Source organism: Xenia sp. Carnegie-2017, unplaced genomic scaffold (assembly GCF_021976095.1).
Source record: "Xenia sp. Carnegie-2017 unplaced genomic scaffold, XeniaSp_v1 HiC_scaffold_4, whole genome shotgun sequence".
In the NCBI taxonomy this organism is placed as follows: domain Eukaryota; kingdom Metazoa; phylum Cnidaria; class Anthozoa; order Malacalcyonacea; family Xeniidae; genus Xenia; species Xenia sp. Carnegie-2017.
Genome location: NW_025813504.1, coordinates 1,713,706 through 1,729,476, shown reverse-complemented (window position 1 = coordinate 1,729,476; position 15,771 = coordinate 1,713,706). Strand labels below are relative to the sequence as shown.

Here is a 15,771-nt window from a genome sequence, read left to right as displayed (position 1 = left end):
GAATAGTAAACTGCTGAAAATTTCTTGCTTGTTTATAAAATGGCAAACTACACCAACTATTACATGTCCCCCCCTGAAAAAGAATACAAAAAAGAACAGAAAATTAATCTTGGCTGTTTATATATTGTGATTGCTATGAATACTGTATTTGTTTTTCCTAAATTAAAATTGCACGCGTTGTAAAGTTTTCATGCAGTGTCACATCATATGCTTAACTTGGAAGGACTTTTGTAACTATCGATAAATTTTGTCAAAGCACACTGCACGTATGTTGGCAATAACTATTTAGGATTCGAAAAGAGAATATATTTTGTGTAAAACTGTTAAAGAAATGATGGAACAACTGCTTGTCGATGCTAAAAGATTGATGTTGAAGATGAAAGAGGATGATAACGCTGCAGACATGCTGGTCACTGAAGGAACGAATCTTCTCAACAGAATAAAAGCCATGAAACAGGTTACTCGAGATTATGTGTTCATCAAAATATTATCATACCAATATTACCAGCCTTGCAATTTCTGATCTTTTGATATATGTATATCTATCGTAATGACAAGATTTTGCAAGATTTTGTTGGCATGACTGTTGATTTAATAATTTAGTTTTAATAATTTTATAAATAAATCGTACTTGTCATGACCATAATTGCATAAGTGTGGAAGGGGGACGTTGCATACTTGTGTTGTCACTTTAGTAAAGGTCTTTGCTTGGTAATAAAAGATTTATTGACTTTGTACAAAACATGATTTACATGTACAGTTTAGCAGTGAATGCATATATATATGTTTTGATGGATTTGAACCAATTTTTAGCGATTCAATAGCTTTCTGTTCACAAATTTAAAGTATGAAGTTTAATATCTATGCAGAATAGCTACAGTGGAAATCCCATACTTAGTCCTTATCCACTGATAAAGACTGGGTTATTGGTCAATGGAAGCAATGTTGTCAGTGAATATTAATGTATCATGAAACTTTGTGAACAATAAACACTAATTTAATGACTTTGATACATACGTAAATTTTATTTTCCATTCATAGCTTCATTATTAAATTTCATGTGATTAGTATGTGTTCAATTGACAAAATACCAAGGACAAATGCTTACACAATTGTATAACAATGATTTAATGCCTAGAGTAGACAGATTTATTGTTTAAAAAATTACAGATGTTACATGTTACAACCCCATTCATTCAAAAAATCCAAACCAAAAAATCAAGCTAAGCATTTGTTGACCTGATGATTTCTTGGATAATAAGAGTGTTTTTCATAGTAGTTGAAGCATTGATTTTCATGTATTGATTTTTCCTACAAATTTGTGTGATTTTTCAAATTAAGTTGTAATTTGCAATACATTTTAATTATAATTGTGACTCTACGTGAAGTATAAAAGATTTGTCTTTCTCGCAAGGACGAATCCTAGCCATAGTAAAAATTCACTTTACATGTACCTTTAACCAGTTGTGATCATGTAAGGTAACATTTAATAAATAGAAGTGTTCAGTTGGAATGTACAGTCTGGTGTATTTATGTATGTGATCTCTGAAAAAATTGAGATATATCAAAGTAATAAAGTATGCAAGTCAACTGCTTCAATTGCTCTAATAAAGTTGGAATTTTTGTTGTTGAATTAGAATTCACTTAATTTTTTTTAATTCAACAAGCATAAAGCTTTTTTTTCTCATATAGATTGCCTTGTATTGTGTATGATGTTTTACTGGTTTTGGATTACTAGTTCTTGTTGTACATTTACGTACGCTACTTGATATTAACATATGGAAGGCTTCAAATGTACATATTTGTTTTTCTATTAATTAGAAGTTTAACAACTGATTAAATGTATTAACTAGTATATACAACTTTATATCCAAGAAGATCAAAAAATCTATCATTGTCAGAAATAGAAGTAGGTTTAAGTTTAGGCTCATTATGCAAAGTACATCTTCCTATTTTTAAACATACATTAGCATCTTATGGGATCTCAATAAGATATTTCTGGTATGTACACTCTGTGGAAACTTTAAGTTAAATGCGGATTTAGATGCAACCATTTTATTACCTTTCATATGAGCATTATGATGATTGAAGTTTTTTGTTACTTCAGTATAGAGAAGATATAACCAAACTCAATGAACTTGCAAAGCACAGACCGAAGAGCACATTGTTGCTGGGAAGTAAAGAGGAAAGCACAAGAATAGCAGAACTGCAGCAAGAAAATATTGATCTTCAAACAACATTGGAGGATCATCAGTCAGCACTAGAACTCATTATGAGTAAATACAGAGAACACGTAAGTTGGTTTAAAGTTGCTTTCAAAATGATTTTTCGAGTCGAGAAACTCGTCTGATGTGAACCCGGAGAGAGGCAAGTTTCTCATGTAAACTTTTCCGTCTAACTTTCCCGTGCAAATAGACTTTAAAGTAACTATAGTGGGACGAGAAACTCGTTTCAAATGAAAGCTTGTCTTAAATTTGCATCTAGAAGGATAAACAATGCGAGTTTCATGTTTGTAAATGCACAGGTTTTGTAATTTTGTTTAGTAGTTTATCAATTTCAAGGTACGTGTCCCTCAAAAAGTGTTATTTACTATAAAATAAGAAGTTACATGTTTGTAGATGTAGATCGTCCAGGTTAGTATAGTCCTGAGAAAGACTGTTTTTTTTGTTGTTGACTGACGTTTCGACAACCTTAGCGGTAGTCATCTTCAGAGTCAAATGACGAGATTTTCGACAACCTTAGCGGTAGTCATCTTCAGAGTCAAATGACGAGATTTTCGACAACCTTAGCGGTAGTCATCTTCAGAGCCATACCTCCTCATTTGACTCTGAAGATGACTACCACCAAGGTTGTCGAAACGTCAGTCAACAACAACAAAAACAGTCCTTCTGAGGACTATACCAACCTGGACGATCTACATTTACAAACATGTAACGATACTCCCGGGTTCAAACCATTTACTTTATCAAGACGAGTTTATCAAAAATAACCAGGTATGGTGGAAAAGGCGGTGGGCTAAGAGGCTTGGGCCACCAAATTTTTCTCTCAGATGAAAATTTTGCTACTATTTATATATTTTAGCTAAACTTTACGCAAAATAAGACGCAGTAAATTTAGTAAATGTAAGTCGTAGCACCCCTTCAAGTTCAATTTTGTGTCACCGTCCCTGATAACACAATCGAAGACTGGAACTAGAAGGTTATTCAAAGCAAAATGGCGCCCAAAAAGAAAACAAAGCACTTACCCGACCTCTTGCACTACCCTCAACCGACTACCAACTCATCTTTCTAAAAGACAAGTTTTTTAAGACAAGTTTCCCCTCTATAACGAAGTGTCGAACAATAAAAATATCGAAAAAATGCACGTGTTAAGTTTCACGGCAATTCAAGTTACACGCTTCCCTTAAAATTTTTCATCGAGTTATCTGGTTTCCATCTGTTTCGAGTATTCATGTAATTGGACAAGAAGAAAAATATATAAATTCCTTGAAATGCTCAATGTGCGACGATGAAGTTTTAATTGCAATATGTTTGGTCGTGGTGAAGACGACATAAAAGTCAATGTGCGACAGTGAAGTTTAAATTGCAATATGTTTGGTCTTTGTGAAGACGACATGAAAGTCAATGTGCGACGGTGAAGTTTAAATTGCAATATGTTTGGTCTTGGTGAAGACGACATGAAAGTCAATGTGCGACGGTAAAGTTTAAATTGCAATATGTTTGGTCTTGGTGAAGACGACATGAAAGTCAATGTGCGACGGTAAAGTTTAAATTGCAATATATTTGGTCTTGGTGAAGACGACATGAAAGTCAATGTACGTCGGTGAAGTTTAAATTGCAATATGTTTGGTCTCGGTGAAGACGACATGAAAGTCAATGTGCGACGGTGAAGTTTAAATTGCAATATGTTTGGTCTTGGTGAAGACGACGGGAAAGTCAATGTGCGACAGTGAAGTTTAAATTGCAATATGTTTGGTCTTGGTGAAGACGACATGAAAGTCAATGTGCGACAGAGAAGTTTAAATTGCAATATGTTTGGTCTTGGTGAAGACGACATAAAGTCAATGTGCGACGGTGAAGTTCAAATTGCAATATGTTTGGTCTTTGTGAAGACGACATGAAAGTCAATGTGCGACGGTGAAGTTTAAATTGCAATATATTTGGTCTTGGTGAAGACGACATAAAGTCAATGTGCGACGGTGAGATTCAAATTGCAATATGTTTGGTCTCGGTGAAGACGACATAAAGTCAATGTGCGACGGTGAGATTCAAATTGCAATATGTTTGGTCTCGGTGAAGACGACATAAAGTCAATGTGCGACGGTGAAGTTTAAATTGCAATATGTTTGGTCTTGGTGAAGACGATATGAAAGTCAATGTGTGACAGTGAAGTTTAAATTGCAATATGTTTGGTCTTGGTGAAGACGACATGAAAGTCAATGTGTGACGGTGAAGTTTAAATTGCAATATATTTGGTCTTGGTGAAGACGACATGAAAGTCAATGAAATCGTGAAAAGTACTTGTGAAATTAATATTTTTTGCAAATTGGTAAAGAACGAAAGGGAACCAGTCGAAAGGTTAATGATAAACTAGCATTACCTGGCTATCGAAGTGCATTTATGTCCTCTAAAAAATAATTCATAAGCATACGAGAAGAACGTAGAGCTTTGATAATCTAGTGCTTATGTTTATGTTGCAAGGAAGGACCAGGCAACGTACTTGGTGTAAGCAGAGCAACTGTTCCATTCCATTGTACCATGTAGGTGTAAAATGGATTTAAAAAGAGCATTTTCTCTCCATTAGTTTGTTATGAAAACCGTATTACAACTGGAATCACTGTTAAGAAAGTCAAGCATCTCAGCTGCCAATGGTGATTACACTTGACAAAACGACACAACAAAATGAAGCAATGCCAGTCTTCTTGGCATCCTATGTAGAAAACATTCAGAACATCAACTTGAACTTATAAAAAAGGCTGGAAACGTTTTCAAAATATTTTCCGGTGGAAAAATTGCCTGCCTGTGTAATGTCCTAAGTTTGATGTATAATTGCAGCGTGAAGCTTTTAAAGTGCATATGCAGTGAAATTTAAATACATTATTTTATTTGCTTATTCAAGAGTACTTGCTCTCAACATCATTTTTATGGAAACAGAGTTCAATTTTGTCTTTTTAGATTGATTTTTTGGACATCAAAAGTGGCGGTTTTTGGTTCTTTTTGTGCAAACTTTTTTGGCTGCCATGTTTGCTAAATTGACGTCATAAGTAGTACACATTTTCAGCATGGCAATAGTAATTATAATTAGTTTGGCGACTTCCGTACTACTTATGACGTCAAATGAGCAAATATGGCGGTCAACAAAATTTGCACGTGAGGACAACTTTTGGTGATGAAATTAGTCAATTTCCACTCAACGTAAAATGACCATAAATATGTTAAATTGCTTGGAAACATCTGAATATTTCATTAAAGCTATAAAATAGTATATGAAAATTCACTGCATAAACACTTTAATAAATTCGAAACAGCTCAGGCGTGAGTGTGTGTACTTTGCACGACTCAAACTTAAAGTGCTACTGAAGTGAAATTTTCATATTTCGTTTTTCGATACAAACGTTTTCTCTGTATTTTACTGATCATTTTGAGCTATCGCCCACTGAATTTAGTCGATGGGAACGCATCAAACTTTGCGTTCAAACATGGCATATTTGCTAGTTTTGATGCGAATTTGACTTTGAGTGCGTGACGTCATTTAAAGGACGGAAGTTCAATTTTAAAGCTCTTAGTATATAAAAATTATATACGAACAAGCATATTTCCAACAGGAATTTTACATATTTTATAACTTCTCTTCGCAAAAATTGCGTATATTTAGTGACAAATGAGCAACACGCATAGGTAAGCAACATTTACAATCGATTAGAGTTTTATAAACTTCTTGAATTAACTTATATTTCTCAATAAACTGGGTGCCGCATCCTTGACGAAGTCTGCGGTTTTAACACACACGCAATGTTATCAGAAACTAACTGTAACGCGCTTATTTCCAATCATCCAATGTATACTACTTTTATAAACTTCTGGATTAGACTTATCATTCTTATCATATGGGTGTCGCATCCTTGACGTAGTCTGTGGTTTTAAAACCCATGCAATATTATCACAACGCACATAATATAAGGAGAATAATTTTTTATTAAGTTAGTCAAACATAACGATACACCGCAAGTTAAAATATGGCGAGTAGGCAAAATTCTGCAAAAAACCGTCGAGGAGGACAATATTGTGTTGCTGGTTGGCCCAACGGAAAAAGTTGTACAAACAGTCAACACACAGAGGGTGTCTCAGTACATCGTTTCCCCATGAATCACAAGGAGAGGCTGAGTAAATGGACAAAATTTGTCAGGAGACATAGGCCAAAATTCGTTCCTCAGCAGTACTCTGTGCTATGTTCAATGCATTTCGCAGATTCTGCATTCACCGTGAACGCAACAGTTGCAAAATCGCTAAACATGAGACGACAATTGCGCTCTGATGCTGTTCCAACCATAGACTCTGTAAAAGGCATTTCAATCCAAGGTGATAAGAGCAATCGCGACCGCAGAGTTGTAAGTACAAAATTATACAAGTTAAATTACACAAGTTTGTATGCACAACCTCGCTTCCAATGTTCGAGGTTCTAAGCCATCTGCGTCTTCTTCGACCGACACAAAATTCTCTCCGACTGCGTTCGCAAGAGGTTCATTTTCGTAAGGATTTACAACTGAATTAGCCACAATTGTATCCTCATCGCCGGAATTCGAAAGTAAATTTTCATTTGCCATATCTGAGTTTTCAGTATCCGAACTGCGTTCGCTTTCACTGCTTGAAGAACTCATATTTTATTGTGTATATGTGTTAAAAATCTAACAAAATACTAGTAAATCAATGCTCATACTTCGACTTCCGTCCTTTTAATTACGTCACATCCGTATAATATTTCAGTTATAAAAATTCGCACGCGTAACCCAACTTTGAGCAAAAATTTATTGATGATCCCGTGCTTCAATATGCATAAAAATTATACCAAAGTGATCAGGAAAGATAGGACTATTTGATTATAGAAAAAAATCGATACTCAAAATTTCATTTCAGTAGCACTTTAAAGAAACAAAGATCTCTGCGGACTCATGTTATAATCTCGGGGCAGTTTTATTGCAAGATGAAATACCCCACTCCTGGAAACCAGTTTCATTAATATCTTTCATGTCTATGACAGCAACAGACACAAGGTACGCCCGGACACAGAAAAATTGGTACGCATGGCGTACATTTGGTATGTTTGTGACCATAGTATTGGGTCATCCATTAAATTAGTATTAGTCCACACGACAGGCAACAAAAATGTTTTGGATTTTTTTGGAGGATTGTAGGACCAGACAGCAAAACGAACTGCGAGGCAATTCTTTATTTATGTCTAAATTGTTACATTAATCCATTTTACGGTACGAAATGGTATTTCTTAAATTTTTTCGTTTTCCAAAGAACTAATCAACAAGAGGTTTTATTGCAAATCAAATGCCACTCATTTGGGAACCAACCAGTTTCCCTTATATCTATAACATCTACACGGCAACATGGTCAAGTACGCCCGAGCAGAGAAAAATTGGTACGCATGGCGTACATATGTTGTTCTTGTAGCCATAATATTGGGTCAGCAATCAAGTACTCGTCCACTTGACAGGCAACAAGCTTGATCTCGTAGATTTTTTGGAGGATGGTAAAACCAGGCAGCAAAGCAAACTTTTGGAAGGCAATTTATTATTTATTTTCATTAAAGTGCTACAGTAAGCCTTTTTACGCTAACTACGAAGTTTACGGTAGCTACGAAGTTTACGGTAGCTACGAAGTTTGCAGTAGCTACGATGTTTGCGGTAGCTACGATGTTTGCGGTAGCTACGAAGTTTACGGTAGCTACGATGTTTACGGTAGCTACGAAGTTTACGGTAGCTACGAAGTTTGCGGTAGCTACGAATTTTACGGTAGCTACGATGTTTGCGGTAGCTACGATGTTTACGGTAGCTACGAAGTTTGCGGTAGCTACGAAGTTTACGGTAGCTACGATGTTCACGGTAGCTACGAAGTTTACGGTAGCTACGATGTTTACGGTAGCTACGAAGTTTAAGGTAGCTAGGAAGTTTACGGTAGCTACGAAGTTTACGGTAGCTACGATGTTTGCGGTAGCTACGATGTTTACGGTAGCTACGAAGTTTGCGGTAGCTACGAAGTTTACGGTAGCTACGATGTTCACGGTAGCTACGAAGTTTACGGTAGCTACGAAGTTTGCGGTAGCTACGAATTTTACGGTAGCTACGATGTTTGCGGTAGCTACGATGTTTACGGTAGCTACGAAGTTTGCGGTAGCTACGAAGTTTACGGTAGCTACGATGTTCACGGTAGCTACGAAGTTTACGGTAGCTACGATGTTTACGGTAGCTACGAAGTTTAAGGTAGCTAGGAAGTTTACGGTAGCTACGAAGTTTACGGTAGCTACGATGTTTGCGGTAGCTACGATGTTTACGGTAGCTACGAAGTTTGCGGTAGCTACGAAGTTTACGGTAGCTACGATGTTCACGGTAGCTACGAAGTTTACGGTAGCTACGATGTTTACGGTAGCTACGATGTTTACGGTAGCTACGACGTTTACGGTAGCTACGAAGTTTACGGTAGCTACGAAGTTTACGGTAGCTACGAAGTTTACGGTAGCTACGATGTTTGCGGTAGCTACGATGTTTACGGTAGCTACGAAGTTTGCGGTAGCTACGAAGTTTACGGTAGCTACGATGTTCACGGTAGCTACGAAGTTTACGGTAGCTACGATGTTTACGGTAGCTACGATGTTTACGGTAGCTACGAAGTTTACGGTAGCTACAAAGTTTACGGTAGCTACGAAGTTTACGGTAGCTACGATGTTTACGGTAGCTACGAAGTTTACGGTAGCTACGAAGTTTACGGTAGCTACGATGTTTGCGGTAGCTACGATGTTTACGGTAGCTACGAAGTTTGCGGTAGCTACGAAGTTTACGGTAGCTACGATGTTTACGGTAGCTACGATGTTTACGGTAGCTACGATGTTTACGGTAGCTACGATGTTTACGGTAGCTACGATGTTTACGGTAGCTACGATGTTTACGGTAGCTACGATGTTTGCGGTAGCTACGATGTTTACGGTAGCTACGAAGTTTACGGTAGCTACGATGTTTACGGTAGCTACGAAGTTTACGGTAGCTACGATGTTTACGGTAGCTACGATGTTTACGGTAGCTACGATGTTTACTGTAGCTACGAAGTTTACGGTAGCTACGAAGTTTACGGTAGCTGCAATGTTTGCGGTAGCTACGATGTTTACGGTAGCTACGAAGTTTACGGTAGCTACAAAGTTTACGGTAGCTACGAAGTTTACGGTAGCTACGAAGTTTACGGTAGCTACGATGTTTGCGGTAGCTACGATGTTTACGGTAGCTACGAAGTTTGCGGTAGCTACGAAGTTTACGGTAGCTACGATGTTTACGGTAGCTACGATGTTTACGGTAGCTACGATGTTTACGGTAGCTACGATGTTTACGGTAGCTACGATGTTTACGGTAGCTACGATGTTTACGGTAGCTACGATGTTTGCGGTAGCTACGATGTTTACGGTAGCTACGAAGTTTACGGTAGCTACGATGTTTACGGTAGCTACGAAGTTTACGGTAGCTACGATGTTTACGGTAGCTACGATGTTTACGGTAGCTACGATGTTTACTGTAGCTACGAAGTTTACGGTAGCTACGAAGTTTACGGTAGCTGCGATGTTTGCGGTAGCTACGAAATTGGAGCTCCTAAATTTCTGGCTTAGCTTAGAGCTGATCAACAAGTGATGCATAGTAATAAATAAAATTATACAAATTTTAAGATGTTGTGCATTTAAAGTTCGAGAATGCGCATTGCAATCCAAAGCTTGAAAAGTTAGTGTGGTAAATGAAGTTTGAGTAACATAATGGTGGAGTATGCGATTGTAACCATTTCGTGTACTGTCTGAAATTCAATCAGTTTTAGCAACTAATAAAGATAAATCCAGTGATGAGGACACTATATTGATAAAAGTCTGGGACTTCTCCCCCATGAAAAAGGTTGAGATAAACCCCCCGGGGAACAATAGATGCACTCATTGTTGTGAAATAAGCTAGTGAATTTTTAGGAACGCATGATTTTCAAAGTGCAGTAGATTTTGAGGTTTTTTAGAATTTAGTGGTGGAGGGTAGAATATAAGGGATTTTTTCTTCTGGGGGGGTTCTTTTAGAAATTAAGTATGAATGCCATGTTAGTATGTTTTTACCTATCAGATAAGTTTTCGAAATTCCGGTGCGTCGGGAAAAACTTAACCTTTTCCAGTGGCATAGACCTGCATGGAAAAAATACCAAATAGAAAGACCTTAGCATTATTTCAATTGGGTCGTCAAAACCAGCCGCACTCCACTTTTTGGTTGTCTCAACATTTTTTCCCCGTTGTGAAATTTGACAAACGTCCTTTTAAATGGCAATTGACATCAAACGATGAAATATCATTCTTGATAACTATACGTAACTACATGCTATTTGAAATTGACTGATTTGTTCTACTAAATTCTTTACAGATATTTAGTTTGGTGTCCGCCAACAGACTGGATGCCGAAGTATTAAAAACCAAATTTTCGAATGTAAGTAATTTCCATAGTTGATGTATCATTTTAGCGATAAAACCATGTTGAAAACACATTTTTAGTCGTCAAATGAAATCGAATTTCTATTTTACTGTAGTAGAATGTGATCAATTAAATTTTAATCCCGCTATACATATCTTATACAAAAGAATTGATTTTTCTGGGTGTAGAGATTGTTCGACTCTAGTAGAATGTGATCAATTAAATTTTAATCCCGCTATACATATCTTATACAAAAGAATCGATTTTTCTGGGTATAGAGATTGTTCGACTCTAGTAGAATGTGATCAATTAAATTTTAATCCCGCTATACATATCTTATACAAAAGAATCGATTTTTCTGGGTATAGAGATTGTTCGACTCTAGTAGAATGTGATCAATTAAATTTTAATCCCGCTATACGTATCTTATACAAAAGAATCGATTTTTCTGGGTATAGAGATTGTTCGACTCTAGTAGAATGTGATCAATTAAATTTTAATCCCGCTATACATATCTTATACAAAGAATCGATTTTTCTGGGTATAGAGATTGTTCGACTCTAGTAGAATGTGATTAATTAAATTTTAATCCCGCTATGCATATCTTATACAAAGAATCGATTTTTCTGGGTGTAGAGATTGTTCGACTGTAGTAGAATGTGATCAATTGAATTTTATTCCCGCTATACATATCTTATACAAAAGAATCGATTTTTCTGGGTATAGAGATTGTTCGACTCTAGTAGAATGTGATCAATTAAATTTTAATCCCGCTATACATATCTTATACAAAAGAATCGATTTTTCTGGGTATAGAGATTGTTCGACTGTAGTAGAATGTGATCAATTAAATTTTAATCCCGCTATACGTATCTTATACAAAAGAATCGATTTTTTGGGTATAGAGATTGTTCGACTGTAGTAGAATGTGATCAATTAAATTTTAATCCCGCTATACGTATCTTATACAAAAGAATCGATTTTTGGGTATAGAGATTGTTCGACTCTAGTAGAATGTGATCAATTAAATTTTAATCCCGCTATACATATCTTATACAAAAGAATCGATTTTTCTGGGTATAGAGATTGTTCGACTGTAGTAGAATGTGATCAATTGAATTTTATTCCCGCTATACATATCTTATACAAAAGAATCGATTTTTCTGGGTATAGAGATTGTTCGACTCTAGTAGAATGTGATCAATTAAATTTTAATCCCGCTATACATATCTTATACAAAAGAATCGATTTTTTGGGTATAGAGATTGTTCGACTCTAGTAGAATGTGATCAATTAAATTTTAATCCCGCTATACATATCTTATACAAAAGAATCGATTTTTCTGGGTGTAGAGATTGTTCGACTGTAGTAGAATGTGATCAATTGAATTTTATTCCCGCTATACATATCTTATACAAAAGAATCGATTTTTCTGGGTATAGAGATTGTTCGATTCTAGTAGAATGTGATCAATTAAATTTTAATCCCGCTATACATATCTTATACAAAAGAATCGATTTTTCTGGGTATAGAGATTGTTCGACTGTAGTAGAATGTGATCAATTAAATTTTAATCCCGCTATACGTATCTTATACAAAAGAATCGATTTTTTTGGGTATAGAGATTGTTCGACTGTAGTAGAATGTGATCAATTAAATTTTAATCCCGCTATACGTATCTTATACAAAAGAATCGATTTTTTGGGTATAGAGATTGTTCGACTCTAGTAGAATGTGATCAATTAAATTTTAATCCCGCTATACATATCTTATACAAAAGAATCGATTTTTCTGGGTATAGAGATTGTTCGACTCTAGTAGAATGTGATCAATTAAATTTTAATCCCGCTATACATATCTTATACAAAAGAATCGATTTTTCTGGGTATAGAGATTGTTCGACTCTAGTAGAATGTGATCAATTAAATTTTAATCCCGCTATACATATCTTATACAAAAGAATCGATTTTTCTGGGTATAGAGATTGTTCGACTCTAGTAGAATGTGATCAATTAAATTTTAATCCCGCTATACGTATCTTATACAAAAGAATCGATTTTTCTGGGTATGGAGATTGCTCGACTCTAGTAGAATGTGATTAATTAAATTTTAATCCCGCTATACATATCTTATACAAAAGAATTGATTTTCTGGGTATAGAGATTGCTCGACTCTAGTAGAATGTGATCAATTAAATTTTAATCCCGCTATACATATCTTATACAAAAGAATCGATTTTTCTGGGTATAGAGATTGTTTGACTCTAGTAGAATGTGATCAATTAAATTTTAATACCGCTATACATATCTTATACAAAAGAATCGATTTTTTGGGTATAGAGATTGTTCGACTCTAGTAGAATGTGATCAATTAAATTTTAATCCCGCTATACATATCTTATACAAAAGAATCGATTTTTCTGGGTATGGAGATTGCTCGACTCTAGTAGAATGTGATCAATTAAATTTTAATCCCGCTATACATATCTTATACAAAAGAATCGATTTTTCTGGGTATAGAGATTGCTCGACTCTAGTAGAATGTGATCAATTAAATTTTAATCCCGCTATACATATTATATACAAAAGAATCGATTTTTTGGGTATAGAGATTGTTCGACTCTAGTAGAATGTGATCAATTAAATTTTAATCCCGCTATACGTATCTTATACAAAAGAATCGATTTTTCTGGGTATAGAGATTGCTCGACTCTAGTAGAATGTGATCAATTAAATTTTAATCCCGCTATACGTATCTTATACAAAAGAATCGATTTTTCTGGGTGTAGAGATTGTTCGAGTTTATCGAGACAAGAAGTCTTGATAAACATGCCTAATTTTCTGAGTAGTTTGAAAGTTCAAGTGTCATCGTCAAATCATTGTCAATTTGGCATTTAACGGGAGAATAGAAATTCTCAAGTCGAAGTATTAGACTTACCACAACCATAGTAGTTGTAATGTTTCTTCTATACTAATCAAATAGTAGGACAGTGGACTCGTGTCTCATTTAACTGACCACGTGACTCGTGGACTCATTTAACGGGAGAATAGAAATTCTCAAGTCGAAGTATTAGATTTACCACAACCATAGTAGTTGTAATGTTTCTTCTATACTAATCAAATAGTAGGACAGTGGACTCGTGTATTAGTTTAAATTGCAAGAGGATGGCAGAAAAAACGTATAGCTAGCTATATAAAAGTTCATGTCATGTCACGAAGTCAGTTTTCATAAAGTTAAGAGAGGCGCTTCTTTGATGAGTTTGATATGAACATTGATTACTGCCATTTTCAATGGGCTGGATTTAGTATTTTAGACTACAGTCGAACCTCCCGCGAGCAGGCACACTTGAGAGAACGCCCTGCTGTCCGTTGACGGGAGGTGTCCGCTTCCGAGAGGTGTACGTAGCTAAAAGTGTAGAGGTTTTACTGTTTATTAAGAGAAAAGGAAGAGAGTGATTACCTTGTCCTTGGTGTTTAAGACTTTTCCTCGCCCGTTTGGCGCATGGGAAAAAATTTTTGTAGATACTGTAGACTGAGAGGTTTCTGTTACCTCCGACAGCCAAACACTTCGTCCTTACTGTTTTATTTATAGTTCAACTGTTGCCTTCATGGATCCGCATTTTTATCTCCTATTGTCTCTAGTCTTCATGCTCTTACAAAGAGTTATGATCTTTAGAATATAGCTATTATTCCAGTCTTCTGATGGTTATAAAAATGTTCTAATATTAATTGTATTTTTGTTTTTACCTTGAATGTTATAAATTTAACACAATCAACATTAAGAGGGTTGTTCAGATTTGTGATTAGTGTTAGAATCGTTTTCCCAATATCTAGATAATGACAGCATGGATAATACTGACATCCGTTTTGCAGACTCTGCTGTACGATTCTCTCGAGCAGTGGTTTTAAGATGTGCACGTTGCGTTATTTAAAATGTATACATTATGAAATGTATGTGTAAATTTCCCCTTTCTATCCGTACTTTAGAAAGAACAATCAAAGACAGAGCAAATCTGTGAAATGGCCAGCGTCATGTCAAAAGCAATACAAATTGACGACGCTGCCATTCAAGAAGAAGAAGAAAGACACGCTGCTCTTGAGTTTGAAAATCAGGGTTTACGCGAACTTCTTCACATAAGTGGTATTTCTCGCTCCGAATTTGAAGAGTTTCAAAAGGAACGCGAGCGACAGCGAGGATCATCTACACCGACAATGTCAGATTAGATTAGACTTGAAAAGCTATTATTTAGTTAGTCAACGGGCTGCATATTAGTAATAAAAACTTCGAAATAATTTTTAAACGTCAACATAAATACATTTGGGAAGCATTCCAATCTTTCAAATAGAATGTAAACGTACATGGTATGTTATGTTTGATAATGCGAAAATGCATCGATATCCGGAGTGTATATATTTTGAGGTTTAAATTCTACGGTTTTTAGAATTTCTTCGTCCATCCCAGTCAGTGCAGCAACTAGGGGCTTACCTCGTGGCGCAGGAAGAAAATGGGAGCGTTCAATTAAAAGGATTTTATTTTTTTGAGCTATTACATAAACATGACAATCTATCACTGGATAGCTTGCAACCCAACTTTCCAACGAAAAAAGTCTTGGTACGAGCATATGTTGCATAAAAAGCGTCGTATATCACGACGATATCGTTATTCTTTGTCAGTTTTATGATTTATATAGTGCAATATCTTGCGCGCATGTGCATTTAAACTCTGATAAAAACCTGACGTCCTATTATTCATGCGGATTGTCTGGCTAATGGTTTTTCGTGCAGCGTTTTATGTTTTTTTTTGTTTCTGCAGAAGAATAGCTATAAAGAGACTGACATTTTCATGATGTGATTTTTTTATCTGTTGCAGATATATTGTTTGCTTTTTGCTTGTAGACTAGATCACAACGCCAAGATTTCTGACGTAAGTTGTTTTAATGTGATGTATTATTTGTTGCCATACTGTTTAGCTGTTTTTTACCTACATCACAGAATAATGATTATACAGAAGATCACTGAAGTGTGCTGCACGTCCTCACGGCCGCCATTATTCCAGCAAGATACTTCGGG

General features: G+C 35.8%; 1 protein-coding gene across 1 annotated transcript; it reads left to right on the top strand.

Annotated features, from left to right (window-relative positions):
- The first annotated feature begins 89 nt into the window (after positions 1-89).
- LOC124455515 (FGFR1 oncogene partner 2 homolog) lies at positions 90-15,110 on the top strand. The gene is made up of 4 exons (XM_047006151.1): positions 90-457; positions 2,108-2,293; positions 10,655-10,717; positions 14,689-15,110. The coding sequence occupies exons 1-4, from the start codon at positions 332-334 to the stop codon at positions 14,923-14,925; spliced, it is 612 nt and encodes a 203-aa protein (XP_046862107.1). The 5' UTR covers positions 90-331; the 3' UTR covers positions 14,926-15,110.
- Positions 15,111-15,771: the final 661 nt, after the last annotated feature.